This window comes from Mobula birostris, chromosome 16, assembly GCF_030028105.1.
Source record: "Mobula birostris isolate sMobBir1 chromosome 16, sMobBir1.hap1, whole genome shotgun sequence".
NCBI lineage: Eukaryota > Metazoa > Chordata > Chondrichthyes > Myliobatiformes > Myliobatidae > Mobula > Mobula birostris.
Genome location: NC_092385.1, coordinates 22,330,711 through 22,351,646, shown reverse-complemented (window position 1 = coordinate 22,351,646; position 20,936 = coordinate 22,330,711). Strand labels below are relative to the sequence as shown.

At 41.5% G+C, this 20,936-nt stretch overlaps 1 protein-coding gene across 5 annotated transcripts in view; it reads right to left on the bottom strand.

Moving 5' to 3' along the window:
- Positions 1–20,936, bottom strand: part of cacna2d3a (calcium channel, voltage-dependent, alpha 2/delta subunit 3a) — a 797,416-nt gene that overhangs the window by 470,546 nt on the left and 305,934 nt on the right. For all 5 annotated transcript variants that reach the window (XM_072280402.1, XM_072280404.1, XM_072280403.1 and 2 more), the window contains one exon: positions 2,126–2,288. In XM_072280402.1, the coding sequence (XP_072136503.1) occupies positions 2,126–2,288 (163 nt within the window). The remainder of the gene's footprint in view (positions 1–2,125; positions 2,289–20,936) is intronic.

The following is a 20,936-nucleotide window of genomic DNA, read 5'->3' as shown; positions in this document are numbered from 1 at the left end:
AGAAAGCAGGATCTCCCAGTGGCCACACATTTTAATTCCACATCCCATTCCCATTCTGACATGTCTATCCACGGCCTCCTCTACTGTAAAGATGAAGCCACACTCGGGTTGGAGGAACAACACCTTATATTCCGTCTGGGTAGCCTCCAACCTGATGGTATGAACATCGACTTCTCTAACTTCCGCTAAGGCCCCACCTCCCCCTCGTACCCCATCTGTTACTTATTTTTATGCACCCATTCTTTCTCTCACTCTCCTTTTTCTCCCTCTGTCCCTCTGAATATACCTCTTGCCCATCCTCTGGGTCCCCCCCCCCACTTGTCTTTCTTCCCGGACCTCCTGTCCCATGATCCTCTCGTATCCCCTTTTGCCTATCACCTGCCCAGCTCTTGGCCCCATCCCTCCCCTTCCTGTCTTCTCCTATCATTTTGGATCTCCCCCTCCCCCTCCAACTTTCAAATCCCTTACTCACTCTTCCTTCAGTTAGTCCTGACGAAGGGTCTCGGCCTGAAACGTCGACTGCACCTCTTCCTACAGATGCTGCTTGGCCTGCTGCATTCACTAGCAACTTTGATGTGTGTTGCTTTTTAAACTCTTCATGAGTTTAATTATTTTTTTTACCTCTTGTGCTTAATGCAACATTTCTGACAATTATTTTTTTCTTCATTTGTTTTAGAATTATGGTTAATTATTATTTTTTTGCCTGCGACCTACCTGCTTAATACCTTTCAATAGAAAGTTAAAATCAGTTGTATCATCTTGTGTGCCAATGTAGCAGAAACACTGGTTAGAGACACCTGTCAATCAGGAGCAGTCTCCTAAACTTATTAATATTGGAATGAGTGAATGAGACAATAGAGAATGTTACTGTTGAAGGTGAGTTGAAGAAGTTTTACAATTCTGAAACCAACAAGGTTAGGGAAAAAAGAAGACCTGCTACTGAATAATGTTAGCATGCTCCCACAAGCTAAATATATTTCCTGAGTTTTTAAATGGTGGATCATTGTGAATCTCATAAGTTTGTAATACAATCAAAATCAAAAGTAAGATTAGATTATGAAGAATAGAATCTCTTTGATGGCATTTTTCCAATCATGGATTCTATTACCAACATGGTCAGGGTGAGGAACATATTAATAGCAGTATTTGGCAAGTTATAAAAGACCTAGAAGGCACAAATGCCAAACCATATGAGAGTTAAATGGTATTTCACTTGAGTGAATATCTGTGGCATGCCATCAATGGTGCAATATCCTGTTCATTTCATGGGTGATTTCTTTTATGTTTCATAACCTTCCTTGCAAATCAGAACATTAAATGACAATCCACTACAGGGAACTATCACATTGCTGGGCAAGGATATTATCATTTGCCACTGGGATATAAATATTCAATACAAAGAGACAACAGTTTTGAGAAACCAAATACTTTTCAACAAATGCGTTGTTTGACAGGTAAAAATAAAATTAGAGTTTATCTGGAATCACATATAATATATCCATATCGTCTTTTGTTTCTCAATCAGGTAAAGACTAATGAATACTAGAATGTCATTACAAGGGTGTAATTTAATTTACATAAAATCAAAAATCATGCAAGGCAGTGTAAGCAATTAAGAACAATCATCTAAACACAAGAAACATAAACCTAGGGAACAGACTACATTTATGTAATCATTCAGTTACATCTATCATATTATTTATTTTGTTGTGTATACAGGCGAACAGGGATCATGTTACTTTGGGTCAGCAGCAAATGCTATATACAATAACTGTATGTACAATAATGGCACATGATGATATATATTCAGAAGGATTAACTGCTGTAGTTTACTAGGAGCACTTTGTCAAACAACAATCCAAAACAGATCCCTTGGAAACTGAAGATCTACTAAATAAAAACAATTTATTTAACCAAACCCAAAATAGTTGTACAATTGTCTGAATCGTGCATAACGTTACAGAACATATTATAAACTTAACAGTCTTATGTGCACTTACACATTTTTTGAAGTATCTATACTAAAACCATGGTTTCAATTAAAACACCCTGCTGTCTATCACTTATCCAGCATAAATGGCCAGTTCTATCAGAAAAAAACAAATAATATAAAATTCTGACATACCTTTGTTGTACTTGTTGGTTGGTATTTGGACATCACTTAAGCTGATATTGACAGGCAAGTTATTAAAATGTTCATTAGGCTCCAAAATAAATTCCTTCCCAAGTTCCACGTAGTTGCCATTTTCATCTTTTTCGTTTATTAAAACAGCATTGAAGTATTCATACTGAAAACAAAATAAGCTCATTATGGATAACTAATTCAATGCAATCCACGTAGAAGACAGAAGAAGTACACATTTATTAGGAAAAAAATTACATTTGCACACAGTTATTTGACTTTACAGCATAAAAATGTTGAATATAAAATATGGAACATTTTAAACAGTGTTAGCATGACAGTCTATGAAAACCTTGCAAATAGCTGATATACAACGTCTCTAGAAATAATTCATCATCATCATTATGTGCCGCATTATATGATGACCGTGATTCTCTTGGCAATTTTTTCTACAAAAGTGGTTTGGCGTTGTCTTCTTCTGGACAGTGTGTTTACAAGACGGTTAAGTCAATATTCTGCCATTATCAATACTCTACAGAGATTTTCTGCCCAGCATCAGTGGTCACATAACCAGGGCTTGTGATATGCAGCAGCTGCTCATAAGACCATTCGTCACCTGACTCCAGTGACTTCACGTGAACCTGACTGGGGGGTTGAGCAGGTGCTACACCTTGCCCAAGGGTGGTCTGCAGGTTAGTGGAGGGAAGGAGCACCTTACTCCTCCTTTTGTAGAGACGTATCTCAACTCCACCACCCTGAGAAATAATTAACCATGAAAAATGCCATTAATTATATATTTTGTATAACTTTACAGGCTGAGGAATAAATAAGCATAAGGGGCAGAGAGATATTTTTACGAAGTATTATAAATTATTGTCACTATGGAATAAACTGAAGAAAAGACAAAGGGAGGTTAAAATTGAAGTAAATTATGTCCAAATTGACTTAACTGGACATATACAATATAACATTTAACTTGCAGGGAGAAAGTTGTGGTTACATTACTGGAACCCAGATGCCTGGTTTGACGATTCTGTAAAAACAAGGCGGAGGAAATTTCTGGGATAGTGGTATTGCTGGAGAGACTTGGAAACTGAAATACAGACAGTAAAATATTTACATTTCCATGGGAAGAATACATAGATTGATTGGGGGCAAAGTCAGAGATAACTAGAAGAGGAGGAAAGGAGGAGGAAGCGGCGTACTATCAGGATACAAGGGATGAGTTCATTCCTCGGTAATTCCAGAAACCTCCACCTTCTGCTGCCTTGAAAACATACACAGATGTCCCCATATATTACGGAAAACAAAAACCTACAGCCAACTTCTACAGCAAGAAGTAACTGTGAACACAGACCAATGATCTGCTGTTGAACTACATCAAAGAATAATGTGCAAAAAGTACAAAAGGAAATGGATTAATTTCGCAACACCATAATTGCCTTGAAATAACTTCTCACTCAAAAAGTAACCCAAGGCAGCATTCTTATAATGGGGCTCTTTAACTCTACCTCTAAGACAATACCCATGACTGTTGGAAGCCCGCAGTACGAAGATAATTCGAGAGATGAAGGGTGTCCACTGGAATCCAGGATTTGTGTTCCCTACCTTCTATGAGGGTAAGGACTGTTTTAAAACAGGTAGAAAGGATGAGTTGGGGGGGGGGGGGAATTTTCTGTGATATATGATGGAACAATGCTGGATAGGAGAGATTTTGCTAAGGCGGTATCAAGAGTGAGGAATGAAATTAAATAAAAGCTGATTAGCAGCTTTGAATAATTATTCAAATATGCTGCTGAAGAAATTTCAGCATATTATCATGCTGCTCCACTGCTGTAATTGCTATCAAGCACGTCCCATACTAGTCTCAGTTTTACTTAACACAAGCATACTCTAGAGTTTTCACAAAATATTTCTCAAATAAAAACAATATAAGTTAATCGTAGCTTCACAATTCTGCTCTTCAACATAGAACAATAATATCACAGTTAATCTTCAATTTGTGTGTCAAATGGTTGTTGTGACACATCTAGTGTGGTGGTGTAGTGGGTAGTGCTTGTCGTTCTCACTTTCAGCTTCCACTGCTGGCGAGCAGTCTTATGAAAATGAGAGCTGAATGTGTAAGTCTCTCCAACAGTAAGCCTCATGTAGTGCCTCTCCAACAGTAAGCCTCATGTAGTGCCTCCTCACTGGTGACACACGGAAACTGAAATTCCTTCAGGCTCAGGCTGAACTACAGAGGATGGGGAGGAGGTCCGGCCCCTGAACACGTAGCACACAGGCCCACCGGTGTATCGACATGCCTTTGTGCCCCTCTGCCTTGCAGGCAGCCTCGCCAGAGACAAAGTCTACGGGAGCAAACCCAGACAGAAGATCTGGAGCGGAGCCCCTGGGGAAGCTGGACGTCATTGACCATCCTTCCGGCAGCTCCTGCAGCCAAGCTGTTGTCAAACGTATTACTTTGCTTTCCTTTGAACTACACTGGTGAGGTTGAGAGGAGGATCTTGATGACTAGGCATCCCAGGATCCCAATATCTTCTGCCCAGGCTTGTGCCCTGGAGAGGTCACTCCAGTGCTGCTTCCACTGACCTTCGAGACAGATGGATGCCATCTTCTTCATCATCATCAATCTTCAATTCTCAAACTTCAGCTGTAATGCAGAATTGACTCTATGTAGGTATGAGTCCCCAGTTTGTTAAACTTCTTTTGCTAATTTCTACAAATGTACAATGATGAGCATTCCATCTGGCTGCAAGATCATCTGGTATGGGGGGTTGGAGAGCACTGCACAGGATCGAAACAAGCTGCTGAAAGTTGTAAACTCAGTCAGCTCTATCACGGGCACCAGCTCCCCAGACCCCAGGACATCTTCAAGGAGCGATGCCTCAAAAAGACCTCATTAAGGACCCACGTTACCCAGACATGCCCTTTTCTCATTACTGCCATCAGGTACAGGAGCCTGAAGACAGACAGTCAATGATTCAGGAAATCAGGAACAAGCTGTCATCAGATTGAACCCATGAACACTACCTTACTATTTTTTCTCTCTTTTTGCACTACATATTTAACTGTTTTAATATATATATACTTCTTACTCTGAGTGAAGAATACCCAAATTGGCATTCTATGGAGACATCCGTGTGCCAAAAGCTTAAAAGTGTTTTGATCGACCTCTGCATACATCAAATGGTTGCTCCACTCATTTGGCCTTTCAGAGTCTGGGCATCTTAGAGTACATTCCATATTTTGGTTCACCTGCTCTGTCTGGCCATCGGACTGCAAGTGAAACCCAGAGGAAAGACTCGCAGTTTGCAAAATGCCCTCTAGAAATGTGATGGGAATTGTAGACCGCGATCTGACAAAATGTCCACCAGAAAACCATGGATCCTGAAGACCTGCTGCAGGACAACCTCAGATGTCTCCACCACAGATGGAAGCCTGTCCAAGGCGATGAATTTGATAAGAATGGGTAAAAACAATGGGTCTGTCTGGACAATCCAGTTGGTCAGGAATTAGACCTTGAGGGGCTAGGGCACTACAAGACTGGAAGTTGTGAGGACAGGCCTGAAGAATTAAGTGTTTCTGTGGCAGCTAGTGGTCTAATCATTAGTAACAGGTTTATGGTCCTGAGGGAAATGTGAAGATGTGAATGAAAGCAAACATTTGGCCTATCTGAGAAAGAGGTCAGTTTGCCAAATTATAATAACAGCATCCATATTGGCAACATTGATCATGATATAAGAGATGGTTGTTAGAGCTCAGAAGAGATGGAAAGGAATGGGTGAGGGGTGGAAAATTCAAGGTAATATATGTTGAGTCACCAGTTAGTAATGAGTAGAATGGGAGATGGGAAGGGATCAGTGGAGGTACAGTTGGGTCAAGAATTCTGGGGACAAAATAAACGGTCAGTAGTCTATGATAAAGACTCTTGCCCAAAGAAATGGGCATGGATGCACAGGCAGCAGGAAAAGAGTTCAGCATCATTATGGACTTGGAATTCATAATGAGTGGGCTCTGATGAATATCGATCCTCCAGGATCAGAGAGTGAGGAAGGTCAGAAGAGATGGTATAAAGATGGGAGGGGGGGTGAAACCAGGTGAGAGATGAAGTCTGAGAAAGTGTAAGGAAAGAAAGGTCAGGAATGTAACTGGAATTCAAGCAATATTGAAATTTGCTACTTTTTAACATCAGGGAGAGAAGGGAAATTGTTGTGTAATGCAGCACGGAGTGCAGTGAAGAACACAATAAAAGCATGGACATGATAACTCTGAGATTGATCTTGGGAGGATCAACAATATAAAGCATTGGATTTCAGTTGGAATCCACATAATCAGTTAGGTTCAGAGATATCTGTTAAAGGAAGATATGTGGTTCTGGAAGAAAACGTTAGTCAACAAAGACAATGAAATAAACAGAAACCATTTAGGGTGAACTAGACAAAAGAGACAAACTGAGATTCCACCAGAGAACAGAGGATAATTTCTTCAAGGTCGGCCCAACTGGAAGACGTAGAATGAATTAAAAAACATTCATTCCTGTATTTGATGATGATCCAGGAAAAATTAAAATAACTATGGCAAGACTAGAAACAACGTGAGGAAGGAGATGAATGCTCTGAAATTACTGATCGGTTCAAGGCCAACAAAATCTGTACAGTATTTACCTTCTGAAGGAGGCAGCAAGTACAGATAACACAACAACAGAAAATTTACCAAGAGGTTCAAAAAAATGATCAAGAAATTTGGCTAGACTCCGAAACAATATTTAACACGGACAGGATGAGACTCTGTTGGAAGAAAATGCCCTGGTGCATGTTCAAGAAATGAGAAAACTGCACCATACTTCAAAGCAGTCAAAAAGTCACCTTACTCTTCTCCTTAAGAGCAAAGCCAAGGGTGACTGCAAGCCTAAACATCTTTTTAATCCAGAGAAACTGAAAGCTCAAAAGGGATATTCAAAAGCCAAACATCTGGTGGTGCGATGATCTAACAAAAAAGAATGGGTGACCATCCTGATCTGATAAGATCATATCACACAACTTCTGTCCAGTCTTCACTGAAAGATTGTATGAGGAATAACCTGGAAACAGAGCTTTGCTCAATTATGGCTAATGCCGCTGGACATCCAGTAGGTAATGTGACATGTTCAGCAACATTCAGTTGCAATAGTATCCCCTAACACAACATTATCGCTACAATAAAGGTCTACCATCTGTAAGTCATAATGAAACCTGCCATTTTGTTGTTCAATGGCCTACAAAAAAACACTCAGAACATTTGTAAGGGTTACTCTCTCTACACCCATGACTGTACGGCTAGGCACAGCTCAAACAATATCTGTAAATTTGCCAATGACACAACTATTGTGGGCAGAATTTCAGATGGTGATGAGGAGGCATATATGAGTGAGATAGATCAGCTGGTTGAGTGGTGCCAAAACAACAACCATCCACTTAGCATCAGTACGACCAAGGAAATGATTGTGGACTTCAGCAAGAGGAAATTGAGGGAACACACACCAATTCACATCAAAGGATCAGCAGTGGAAACGGTGAGCAGTTTCAAGCTCCTGGGCGTCAACATCTCTGAAGACCTGGGCCCAATATATTGATGCAATTACAAAGAAGGCACCACAGCAGCTACATTTCATTAGGAAATAGAGGAGACTTGGTATGCCACCAAAGACTCTCGCAAATTTCTACAGACGTACCGTGGAGAGCATTCTAAGTGGTTGCAGCATCATCTGGTATGAAGAGATCAAAAAAGCTGCAGAAAGTTAGGAACTCAGTCAGCTCCATCATGGACACATGACTTCCGAGCATCCGGGACATTTTCAAAAAGTGATGCCTCAAAAAGGCACGACCCATCATTAAAGACCTCCATTGCCCAGGACATACCCTCTTCTCATTGGAGAATGAAGGAGGACGTACAGGAACCCGAAGACAGGCACTCAACATTTTAGGAACAGCCTCTTCCCCTCCATCCCACCTCAGATTTCTGAATGAAAAATGAACCCATGCATACTACCTGACTATGTCGTTCCTCTTTTTTTGTTCTCTTTTTGAAGTACTTTAGTTTAAATATATATATAGTAATTTTGTTTTAAAATTATGTATTGCAATATACTGCTGCCGCAAAACGATATATTTGAGGCATGTTCTACTGCCTCTACACTCATGACTCCCATGACCATACGGCTGGGCACAGCTCAAATGCCATCTATAAATCTGCTGACGACACATGTATTGTTGGCAGAATTTCAGATGGTGACGAGAAGATGTACAGGAGCAAGAGCAGTGTCAAAGCAATAACCTTGCACTCATCGCCAGGAAGACCAAAGAACTGATTGTGGACTTCAGAAAGGGCAAGATGAGGGAACACACACACCAGTCCTCATTGAGGGATTGGAAGTGGAAAGGGTGAGCAAGTTCAAGTTCCTGGGTGTCAATATCTCTGAGGATCTATCTTTGGCCCAACATATCGATGCAGCTACAAAAAAAGGCATGGCAGTGGCTATATTTTATTAGGAGTTTGAGGAGATTTGGTATGTCACTGAAGACATTGGCAAACTTCACAAAATGCATTCTAATTAGCTAGATCAACACCTGGTATGGGGGCGAGCTACGGCACACGATTGAAATAAGCTGCAGAGAGCTGTCAACTTTATCAGCTCCATCACTGGCACTAGCTTCCATAGTATCCAGGATATCTTCAAGGAGTGATGGCTCAAAAAGGAGACATCCGTCCATTATTAAGGACTCCTGTCACCCAGGACTACCCCTCTTCTCATTGTTACTATCAGGAAGGAGGTACAGAAGCCTGAAGACACACACTCAACAATTCAGGTTGAGCTTCTTCCCCTGTGCCATCCGATTTCTGAATAGACACTGAACCTATGAACACCACCTCACTACTTTTTAAAAATATTTATTTTTGTACCACATATTTACAGACATATTTGCAAAAACTCATTTCAGGGAGGTCTCAACCAGAAGTCTCAACCTCATAGCAGTCTGTGTTAATGAATTTGTTAATTTTGCAAGACATCAGATTCACAAGTGTTTTGTGAGACAGCTGATTTCTGAATTCTGTCTTAATGTGCCATGTTCACAATAGCTGCTGTCTTGGTTGATGAGCAGGCACAGTTTTTTACTATTTCTGAATCAGGAAACATTTTCCTGAATAGCTTGCCTGTGTGCTTACACACCTGGAATGGCAGGTTATGCTCAACGATGAAAGATGTAAAGTACACCTCAGCTCTAGTGACCTTCTCTGTAAGACCTCGGTTTTCTGCTGAAAAAAACTGTGAAATACTTGAGCAGCCTTCCCTGTGTTTAGCCTCCCTAATATGTTGTGGTCCCTAAAAGAAATAAAAGCAGAAGGTGTATCCTTATCACAGGTGTGCGCCGCTTAACGTCCATTTGGACAACATCCGATCGCATATACGTCCATAGTCTCGCGCACACACACACACACACACACACACACATTGCCTGAAATAGTCGGGATCAGCACTTACTTTTTTACATCGAAATGGGGGATTTTAAGTGAGCGATTTAGAAGTTCTGTATCTTCAAGTTCAAGTTGATTGTCATCTAGCTGATTGTCCACAAACGAAACAACCTCTGTCCGGACCACGGTGTAGCCACAATACATACATCACGCACACCACATAAAACAATATATTACCATATTAATTAATAAAGTGTAATTCAAAATGCATATAAAGTGCGCAGCACAGGTAAACAGTTCACTGTCCTAATGACGAGACCTTGGTGGGGGCCGGGTATTTATTAAAAACAGGTTTTTCTTCTGAAAATGGCTGCGCTTAAACCCAGCCCATCGTGGGCTTCAATATACCTGTAAGTGGAAGTGTCTCAGGAAAAAAAAACCCAAAGAATTTGCTTGCCGCAAGCACGTTTTTAAAGATGTCTTAGCGCAGCGGTCCCCAACCACCAGGCCTCAGACTGGTACTGGGCCGCGAGGAAACGATATGATTTGGCGATATGCACCTTTCCTCATTCCCTGTCAAACCCACTGTTGAGCTTGAACGCACGCGAGCTCATTAGGCATGCGAGGTCATTATGTATGCTTCATTCATGTCTGCGCGGGAAGGAGATCAACTCCTCGAGCTTGCAAATGACGACGGGCTGAAAAGTATGTTTGACATAACATCTCTGCTGGCATTCTAGATCAAAGTCAAGGCTGAATATCCTGAGATAGCCACGAAAGCACTGAAAACGTTGCTTTCATTTCCAACATATCTCTACAATGAATGCAACGAAAACTAAATTGCGGAATAGACTGGACATAAGGAACCCCCTTCGAGTATCGCTGTCTCCCATCACCCCTCGATAGGACCGTCTTGTTACAGGGAAACAAGCCCAGGGCTCCCACTGATTCAGCGATATTGGTGTGTTGCAGTGATTTTATATGTTCATACAGGGAAAATATGCGCTGTGTGTTTAATATCCAAAGGTTACTTAAAATGTTATGATGCTATTGACTTATAAGTGACTTATATAACCATATAACAATTACAGCATGGAAACAGGCCATCTCTGCCCTGCCAGTCCGTGCTGAACACTATTCTCATCTAGTCCCACTGACCAGCACTCAGCCCATAACCCTCCATTCCTTTCTTGTCCATATACCTATCCAATTTTTCTTTAAGTGATAATATCGAACCTGCCTCTACCACTTCTACTGGAAGTTCGTTCAATACTTACTTCAAGCTCCCCTCTCCTCCCCTGATAATTGACTTATCACTATATTCATGCGAGGAAAATATGCGCTGTGTGTTTAATATTAAATTCACTAGATAAACCCTTTTAGAAACGAAGTTGAGCGTATTAGCCACTTATCACCTATATTCCGGTCGTGATTAACACCCCCCGCCAAACAGAATCGCCAAAAACAATTTGTAGAAAAAAATCGGCACGTACACGCATGTGCACTGGTGCCCACACAAGGCGTCATGGTCATGGTAGTCTTTCTCGGGGTAAACACAACGTATTTGACTGCTACTCTTGTCCGTTGGCAACTCTATCCACCACCACCACCCCCCCGGTCCGCAAGAATATTGTCAATATTAAACCGGTCTGCAGTGCAAAGAAGGTTGGGGACCCCTGTCTTAGAAGATGATTTTGGAATTTCGCTCCAATTTAAACCCTGCTCTAATCCCCTTTAAGACGCCAACGCGCCCTGCCCATATAGAACAGCCACGCGTAGTCAGGTTGTCACCGCCAGCTTTGGGAATTTCTTTGCCAGGCTTTTGTACTTCATCACTGACAGTTGTTCGGATCAGTTCAGCGTCATTACAGACGGCAGGAACTGAACTGATGGAATATGGAAGAGAGAGAGAGGTCGACTGTAAAGCCTGCCCACAGAGAAAACTGATAGGTCTACTTAGCACAAAGAGAGATTAAGCAGGATTCATTCATTTTCTTTCTTTTTTTTCCCTCTCCCTCTCTAAAAAATCAATTTCCGGGATATTGTCTATAATTTGCGGGCATCTGGGAGCTGCTATCAATATGCGGGAGACTCCCGGAACTCCCGGGAGAGGTAGGATGTCTATATTTAATTTAAGTATTTAATATACTGTATATACCTACTGTAATTCACAATTTTTTCTCTATTATTATGTATTGCATTGTACTGCTGCCGCAAAGACAACAAATTTCATCACATATACCGCTGATATTAAACCTGTTTCTGCTCTGAGGAGCTTTAACAGACGAAAAGGAGAGCTATCTAAATACCTTCTTGAAGCCCTGTCTATATTTGTTGTAGTCAGAGGATCAAACAGCTATCATAGAGTAAAATACGAGCTTTAACAAAGGTTGAGAAATTGAGAGAAAAAAAATATTACCTCATCTGTCTTAAATGGGTAAATTCTTATTTATTTTATTTATACATTTAGAGACACAGTGTGGAACAGGCCATTCCAACCCAATGAGCCACACCAGCCCACAACCCACTTATTTAACCCTAGCCTAATCACAGAACAACTTACAATGACCAATCAGTACGTCTTTGGACTGTGGGAGGAAACCGGAGCACCCAAAGGAAACCCACATGATCCATGGGGACATCATACAAACTCCTTACAGAGGGCACTGGAATTGAACTCTCAACTCTGGAGCTGTAATAGCGTTGCGTTAACCACTATGTTACCATGGCACCCTAATTCTAGAGATAGACCCCTGATACTAGAGCACGGGACCCCAACCTTTTTATGCCATGGACCCCTACCATTAACCAGGGGTCTGCAAACCCCAGCTTGGGAATCCTACACGAGAGGATGTATAGTTTGACCTGTTAAGGCCCTTGGATCTTGTATATTTAATCTGGAACATTATTATGTTTTATCAGCCTAATTTAATTAGTAAATGTTAATAGAATGATTTTTCACTATTTTAAACACATCTTTTGATGAATATTTTTTCGTCTCAGACTTTTAACCTCGGGCAAGCAACCAGAATTTGTGCATTGAAACTAATGGTAAACAGATTTTAATTTGGAAGATTTGGCTGCATGTGATATTAAATGAAAAACACCCAGTTTTTCAATTATTTCATCTTACACCAGCCCTCAAATTGACAGGGCCCCTCCCAAAATGATTAGGAAACCAATATTCCACTGGCCTAATTCACCACGATTTGAAGGTAAGAGTTAAGACAGGAGGGGTGAGAATAGCTTGTGTTTTGGGATGGGCTGGACTGGACAGCAAGGGGCATTGGTAGGGGAGGGAGGAATTGACACCAATGTATTTAAAGTGTTGGCTACGGCTAAAAATAATGAATCAATCAAGGAGATCCTCTAGTTAATTGCAGATCAAATGACTTCCATAATACAAATGCCCTTTTCAAGTTCAAGGACTGCTGCATCTCATCTCATTTTTATTGTAAGAGGATGGCACAGGATGAGTGGAAGCAGCAGTGACGTTATTATTGATTGTCTATAACACGACGAAGAAAGCTGCTGCTCATGGTTTTTGAAAGCACCTTTATCCTGAATTTCATACATCATTATGTTTCCAAACACCTAGTCAGAAAGATTTACTTGTAAATATCATGCATAAAAGAATGCACATGAAAAATCTATTCCCTGCTGGAATGCGTACGTGATAACAAGAGAACAGAGATTCAGCCTCTCACTTATCGAAGCACTTCATACCAAAGGCGCAATCAGTACCAGGTCATTTCCATTCTTGCACTGTGTGAAGAGATTTTTCAGGCTGACTAGAGCTGAAGTAACCTTCATCAGTTGTGGCCACATTACCTTATCCGTGCACTGCCGCATTCATCGCAGCTCATGTATCTCAGCGATAGAGTCATCAATTACCAAGACGACAATCCATCTATCACTTCAATTAATCAGTGATGATTAAAAGCCCTGACTACTTTAAGTATGATTCATGATAAACATGGACAGTTAAGGTGAAAAAGTTTTGCTCTCCCATTTTAATTTCCAACTATTTACCAAATTAAACAGTTCTGTATACCTCTACGGCTCAAGAAATACATGGTACTAAAATTGAAGTAGTTGCAAAATTTAATGAAGTTTACAATCATCAGCTACAATCTTTCTTCTAAATACCAGGATTATTTCCCTTATTTGGCAATACACCATAACACAATGATGATAGCACAATAATTAAACACAATTATGATTGCCCAATATACCATGCAGTAGGATAATATCCATAAATTCATGGTTATGTCTGCAAGGAGACCATTAGAGAATAAATGACACACATTATTCTTAGGTACCATCGATCAATCAACTAAATGATGCTACTGACTGAAATTGGTAGACACATGTCTTTACCATTGTATTGAAATGTAGCACCAGGGTAGCATTCACAAGCTAGGCATCCGTTAGTCTCATGAGACCATGGATCTGCGCCTGGAAAGTTCCAGGGCGCAGGCCTGGGCAAGGTTGTATGGAAGACCGGCAGTTGCCCATGCAGCAAATCTCCCCTCTCCACAACACCGATGTTGTCCAAGGGAAGGGCAAGGGCCGATACAGCTTGGCACCGGTGTCGTTGCAGGAGCTGCCAGAACGAGGTTGAAGGCAACGTCGGACTGCCTTAGAGACTCCAGCTCCAGATTAGTCCTCGGGGTTTACTCCTGAAGCCTTTCCCATGAGTGGGTATGGCCGCAAGGCAGCAGAGGTTTGAAATCAGAGTTTTCCCTCTCTTAGATGGACTGCCTTCCGAGGCTGACGAGCTCCATCTACCGGAAGGTAAATTAGGGGATACGTTGAAGGTAAATGCTAAAAAGAGAGGCATTGAGGCATTGCTTATTTCTTGAAAAGAATTTAATGATGTAGCAATAAAATTATGCCATGTTAAACAATGTTCAGGAATATTGCCTTAACAGGGATAGGTCCTCTTGTCCTCACCTACCACACCATAAGCCACCACATCCAACACATTATTCTCCATAACTTCTGCCAGTTTCAACAGCACCCTGCTGCCAAACACATCTTTAACTCCCCCCCACTATTCACTTTCTGCAGGGATCGTTCCCTCCTCACAAATCTCCCTCCTGCCACATATCCCTGCAAGTGACAGAAGTGCTACACCAGCCCATTCACCTCCTCCCTCTCCCCCATTCAGGATCCCAAGCAGTTCTTTCAGGAGAGGCAACACTTCACCTGTGAATCAGTCTAGGCCGTCTACCATATCCAGTGCTCCCGACGCGGCCTCCTCTGCATTGCTGGGACCCGATGTAAACTGAGGAACCGCTTTGTCAAGCACCTCAGCTCCACCTACATGTGAGGAGGAGGAGAAGATGGCGGCACAACGCAGCGTGCGGCCTCTCCGGTGAATGATATCTGTAACCTGTCAAGTAGGGGACCGTGCACAATACTGATTTGATGGAGACAGACGTGAGAGTACGGAGGAACATCTGGAGAAACCCCTGAAATGCCCACTTCACTGCCGCTGCTACTGTGTGGTAACCAAAATCTCTGGAGCAGAAGGCCCCAAATCCTCGGCTTTGCTTGTTTTGGCGGCTAGGTCGAAGGCGCTCGGCAGAGGACGGCGCTCGGGAGGCTGTATCGGAGGAGCTGGTCAGAGGCTCAAAGTTTTCGGATGGACGGACTCGGTGTCGGCTGTGGTCGGCTGCTTCCAAGGCATCGGAAGTTGTCAGTGCCTTGGAGGTTTATGGCGGGGAGTTTCTCCCTTTTTCCGCCTGCTATCGGGGACTCGGGAGTCGATCGGGACTTGAGATTTTTTTTTTCCATGCCCATGGTCTGTTCTTTATCAAATTATGGTATTGTTTTGCACTACTGTAACTATATGTTATAATTATGTGGTTCTGTCACTCTGGAGGAACATTGTATCATTTCTTAATGCATGTATGCATTTCTAAATGACAATAAAAGAGGACTGAGTGTTCTCATAATCTAATCTAATCTAATCTAAAAGCGGAATTTCCCGGTGGCCAACCATTTCAACTCCTACCCCCATTCCCATTCCGACAAGTGTGTCAATAGCCTCCTCTTGATGAAGCTACTCTCAGATTGGAGGCGCACCGCCTCGTATTCCATCTAGATAGCCTCTGAGATGTTGGCATGAACATCAACGTCTCTAACTTCTGGTAATTTTTCCCCTCCCCCTTCAGCCCTCCACTTCTTCGTTTTCCTACTCAAGACTCTATTACTTCTTCTCCTCAGCTGCCTTTCACCTGGTACCCCTCCTTCTTCCTTCTTTCCCAATGATCCTCTCTCCTGTTCCATCAGAGTCCTTCTCCTCCAGCCCTTTGCCTCTCCTACTTAACCCTCCCAGAGTTTTACTTCATTCCCCCCTCCCCCACCCACCTGGCTTCACCTATCAACTTTCCTCCCTTCACCTATCAACTTCCCTCCCTTCACCTTCTTATTCCAGCATCACCCCCTTCCTTTCCAGTCCCGAAGAAAGGTCTCAGGCTGAAATGTTGCCTGTTCATACATTTTCATAAGCCTGACCTGCTGAGTTCCTCCAGCATTTTGATGTGCATTGCTCAAGAATATTATATTTATTTTTGCTCATTTCACATTGATCTACCATGAGGACATTGGCAGCATCAAAACAATAACTTAGAGGCCATTAAGCCATTTAAGTAAAAATGAGGGCAGACCACTGGATACTTCTAACATTTTTTTGTTCTGTATAATTTGTATTCCTTTTCAACCTTCACTGAATTATGATATTGAGCTTAATTTACAAATACTGTGCTGGATTGTGCATAATCATTTCATCTGCATGTTCTTCAATTTGTTTACACACAGACACTAACTTGGGAACAAACGTGACTGGCTATCGAGCTGGTCCCTTTCTCCTGAACTCCAGTGACAAGGCCTCAGGCCTACCCAGAAAGGACTTTAAAAACCTTCGACAGCCAGCAAGCTTGAGAAGTTGGGGGGGGGGGGGGTGGAGGGAAGAAGACACTTCATCAGCTATTGAAGTTTTTGCATCACTCTGCCTGGGTGCGAAAGCCCAGCTCACATTGAGCCAAAGAACCTATTTCTGTGCTGTATTTTAATTTTGGTAGTCCCAGTCAAAACGACCACCAAAAGACAATCCAGTTCACTCCCACTCATCTCAATAACTTTGTCAGTACTGCCCTGAGAGACAATATTTGGTGCAATCCTGACAGACTGGCCAAGACCTTTCCAATATATTGATTAATAACATCTTCGGGCAATGGATGACTACAGAATTGACAGTGACGTCTGGATAAATTCAAGCCCAATTTTATTTTTCCTGGTCTTTTATCCGTTTCCCAGGTCTACTCTTGAGGCAGAAACTGAACAAGCTGTGCACCATCTTTAAAGTGGGGCTTTGGAAAGGGAGAAAAAGAAAAGGAACAGGTCGAGTAATTTCTCATTCAGAAGCAAAGCATTATTAATCATTGTGGGAGGAACTTGGCTGCCCCTGTGGACAGTGTGGCAGATTATAACATTCAGATGTACAATTATCATGTGTTCTTCTGTAATCAAGTAGAAGGTGGGTGAGGTTTGACCCAGTGTGGAGTTTGTGTAATCATCGATTATCATACTTCTTCCTCTCTATCTTGTTTGGTTTCGGCAGGGGGGGCGGGGGGGGGGGGAGGTCACATACATCCTCCAATCATTGGGAGTATTTGGACATTTCTTGGTAATTATTTTATGTTCGGGTGGTCACACATGCTCCCTTGTAACCTTCGAAAGATTTCTACAAGGAATTCTGGGTTCCTAATGCATCCATGATATGACAGCAATGCTTAATCAGGACAAGCTGGAGCAACCTGGAGCATGAAGCTAGCGAAAGGTCTACATATAAAATATCAATTCCACAGTTGTTCTCAGAATTGATGAGATAATTCCCTATTTTTTAAATTCAACACCACAAATGTCCATGCATTATTCTACACATTCAATACCTTTTACACCCTGCACTTGTAAGAATCAATCTCACAGGTAAAAATCTGTGGTGCTATTTCATGATGTTAACGTTATGTCCATAAAACACAGGAGCAGAATTACACATTGGGCCCATCAAGTGTGCTTCACCATTCAATCGTGGCTGATCTATTTTCCTTCTCAACTCCATTCTTCTGCCTTCTTCTCACAAACTTTCACACCCTTACTAATAAAGAACTCATCAGTCTCTTCCTCAAATATATCCAGTGATTTGGCCTCTATAGCCATCTGGGGCAATGAATTCCACAGATTCACCTCTGGCTAAATAAATTCTTTCTCATCTCTATCCTGAAGGGATCTCCTTTTACTCTGAGGTTTTTGCCCTCTGGTCAAAGATTCACTCATTACTGGAAACATTATTTTCATGTCCATTCTATCCAGGCCGTTCAAATTTTTGTAGGCTTCAATGAGATCCACCCACCACCCTGCCCCCCATCATCCTTTTAAACTCCAACAAGTATAGGCCTAGAGCCATCAATGCTCCTCATATGTTAACCATTGCATTCTTGGGATCATTCTTGTTAACCTCCTCTGGACCCCCTCCAATGTCAGCACATCCTTCCTTAGACATAGGGCCCAAGACTGCTCATAATACTCCAAACATGGTCTGGTCAATGCCTTAAAACACCACTACTATATTCTAGTCTTCTCGAAATGAATACTAACATCTTACTTGCCATCCTTACTGCTGACTCAACCTGCAACTTAAAATTTAGAGAATCCTGCTCTCGGACTCCTAAGTCCCTTTGCAGCTCTGATTTCTGAATTCTCTGCCCAGTTAGAAAATAACCTATGCCTTTATTCCTCCTACCAAAGTTCATGACCACACACTTACCTGCACAGCATTCCATCTGCCACTTATTTTCCCATTCTCCAAACCTGTCCAAGTCCTTCTGCTCAACACTACCTGTCCCTCCACCTATCTTTGTATCATCTGTAAACTTAGCCACAAAGCCATAAATTCCATCATCCAGATCATTAACATATAACATAAAAATTAGTGGTCCCAACACTTACCCCTGCAGAACACCACTAGTCACCAGCAGCCAACCAGAAAAAGCCTCCTTTATTCACACTCTTCGTCTTCTGCTAGTCAGCCAATCTTCTATATATGTTATTGCCTTTCCTGTAATGCCATGGGCTTCACTGTGTTTAGCAACCTCAAGCATACACATGATCAAAGGACTTCTGAAAATTCAAGTAAATAACACCCACTGACTCTCCTGTTTCTATTCAGCTTGTTACATCCTCAAAGAATTCCAACAGGTTTGTCAGGCGAGATCTCTTCTTAAGGAAACCACGTTGATGTGGCCTATTTTATCATGTAATTCCAAGTACTCCAAAGTTCATCCTTAAAAATGGACTCTAAAATCTTACCAACCATTGAACTCAGGGCAACCAACCTAAAATTTTGCCTCCTTAAAGAGTGGAGTGACACTTAAAATTTTCCATTCTTCTAGAACCATTCCTGATTGGCGTGATACCTCCACAATCACTTAGCTACCTCCTTCAGAACCATAGGGTGGAGTCCATACAGTCCAGGAGACTTATCTACTTTCAGACCTTTCAGCTTCCCAAGCACCTTCTCCCTATCCAAATTCTGCAAAATAATATATTCATTACCCGATGAGAGTTTATCCATATAACCCTGAGAATTTAGTAAGACTATGATAGTCATCATTTCACAGCAACCCTTTCCATATTAGGTGGCAGAGCTACAGAAATAATTTTTGATGAAATATGCTCTTCTCATGTAGGGTGTTTGCTGATGCCTTCAAAGATATGTTGGTCCTATAAATTCTTCGTAGGGTTTGTGGAGTGCAAGGAGTTTAGAATGATTGGGTGTTTAGAAAAATAGGTGAAAGGGCAACTCTTCTTCATCTGTTGTCTCATTTTTCTGTCCATTGTAACTTTAATCTTCATGGAGACTGGGTTCATCAAATCGGAAAGAGAAGCCCTGAGAAATTAATTCAGACAGTGTGTAACTGATAGATTCCTGGAGCAATACATCATGAAGTCGACCAGGGATAGGCTATTTTGAATCTTGTGGTATGTAACAAACAAGTTTAATAAATGATTTCAGAATTTAAAAACCCCTCAGAAATAGTGATCTCAGTATGCTGGAATTTAGCATTCAATTTGAGAATGAGAAACTTGTGTTAACCTTAAATGCAAAGGAAATAAGGTGAAAAATGCCACAGGGGAGGATTGAAATACTGTTAGAATCACAAGAAAATAGATCTTGTCAAACTAATGGGGCAAAAGGCTTAAATCTTCTGGATCTAAGAGTTTGTATTTGAAAGAAATGACTATAGAGATAGTGGATGTATTCATTTAAAGTTTCCAATAACCTTTGGATGCTGTAGAGATACTGAAGGATTAGAAAACTGCCAATATGATACAATAATTCTAAATGAGTGGGAGGCAAAAAGCAATTAACTAAAGACCAGTTATCCTAATAGCTATCATTGGGAAAGTGTTAGAACCATTTATTAAGGAGATAATAATAGAACATTTGAAAAGCCATAACATGATCAAGCAGCTTCATGAAGGGAAAATCATCACAAATTTCATAAGAGTTCCTTGAGAATGTGTTATCCAGAGTGGATAAAAAGGAATTGGTAGATGTAAAACATTTGGATTCTCATAACGCATTTGACAAGATTGCCCCACAAAAAGTTATGCTGCAAGATAAGAGCTGATGGTTTTTAAGGAAATATATTGGCAGGTTTTGAGGATTAGCTGACAGACTGGAAGCAGCAATGAAAGATAAGGGAGTTACTTTCAAGCTGGCAGCACAGGAATCAGTGCTGGAACTACAGCTGTTTACAATATATGTTAATTATTTGGAGGAAGCAAGCAAATATACTAAAGCCAAATATGTTAATGACAGAAAAGTAGCAGGGGAAGCAAATTGTGAACAGGACGCTGTTTGCAGAGAGATGTCGATAGGTTGAGTGAGTGAGCAAAACTGTTGGCAAACGGAGAGGTAATGTGTGAAAATGTGAAATTGTTCACTTTGAAAGGAAGAATTGTTATTGTTAATCGTTATTTAAATACATAAAGTCTGTTGAAGGCAGCACAGAGGAATTTGGGGCCACACACTTAAAACATAGAAAGCTCACGTGTAGGTACAACAGTTGATTAGGAAGGCTAATGGTGTTAGTTTTTGTTTCAAGGAGATGGTATATCAAAACAGGGAAGTCCTACTGCAAATTCCCAAGGCACTTGAAATTGAAATCACATAGAAACATAGAAAATAGGTGCAGGAGTAGGCCATTTGGCCCTTCGAGCCTGCACCACCATTCAGTATGATCATGGCTGATTATCCAACTCAGAACCCTGTACCAGCCTTCCCTCC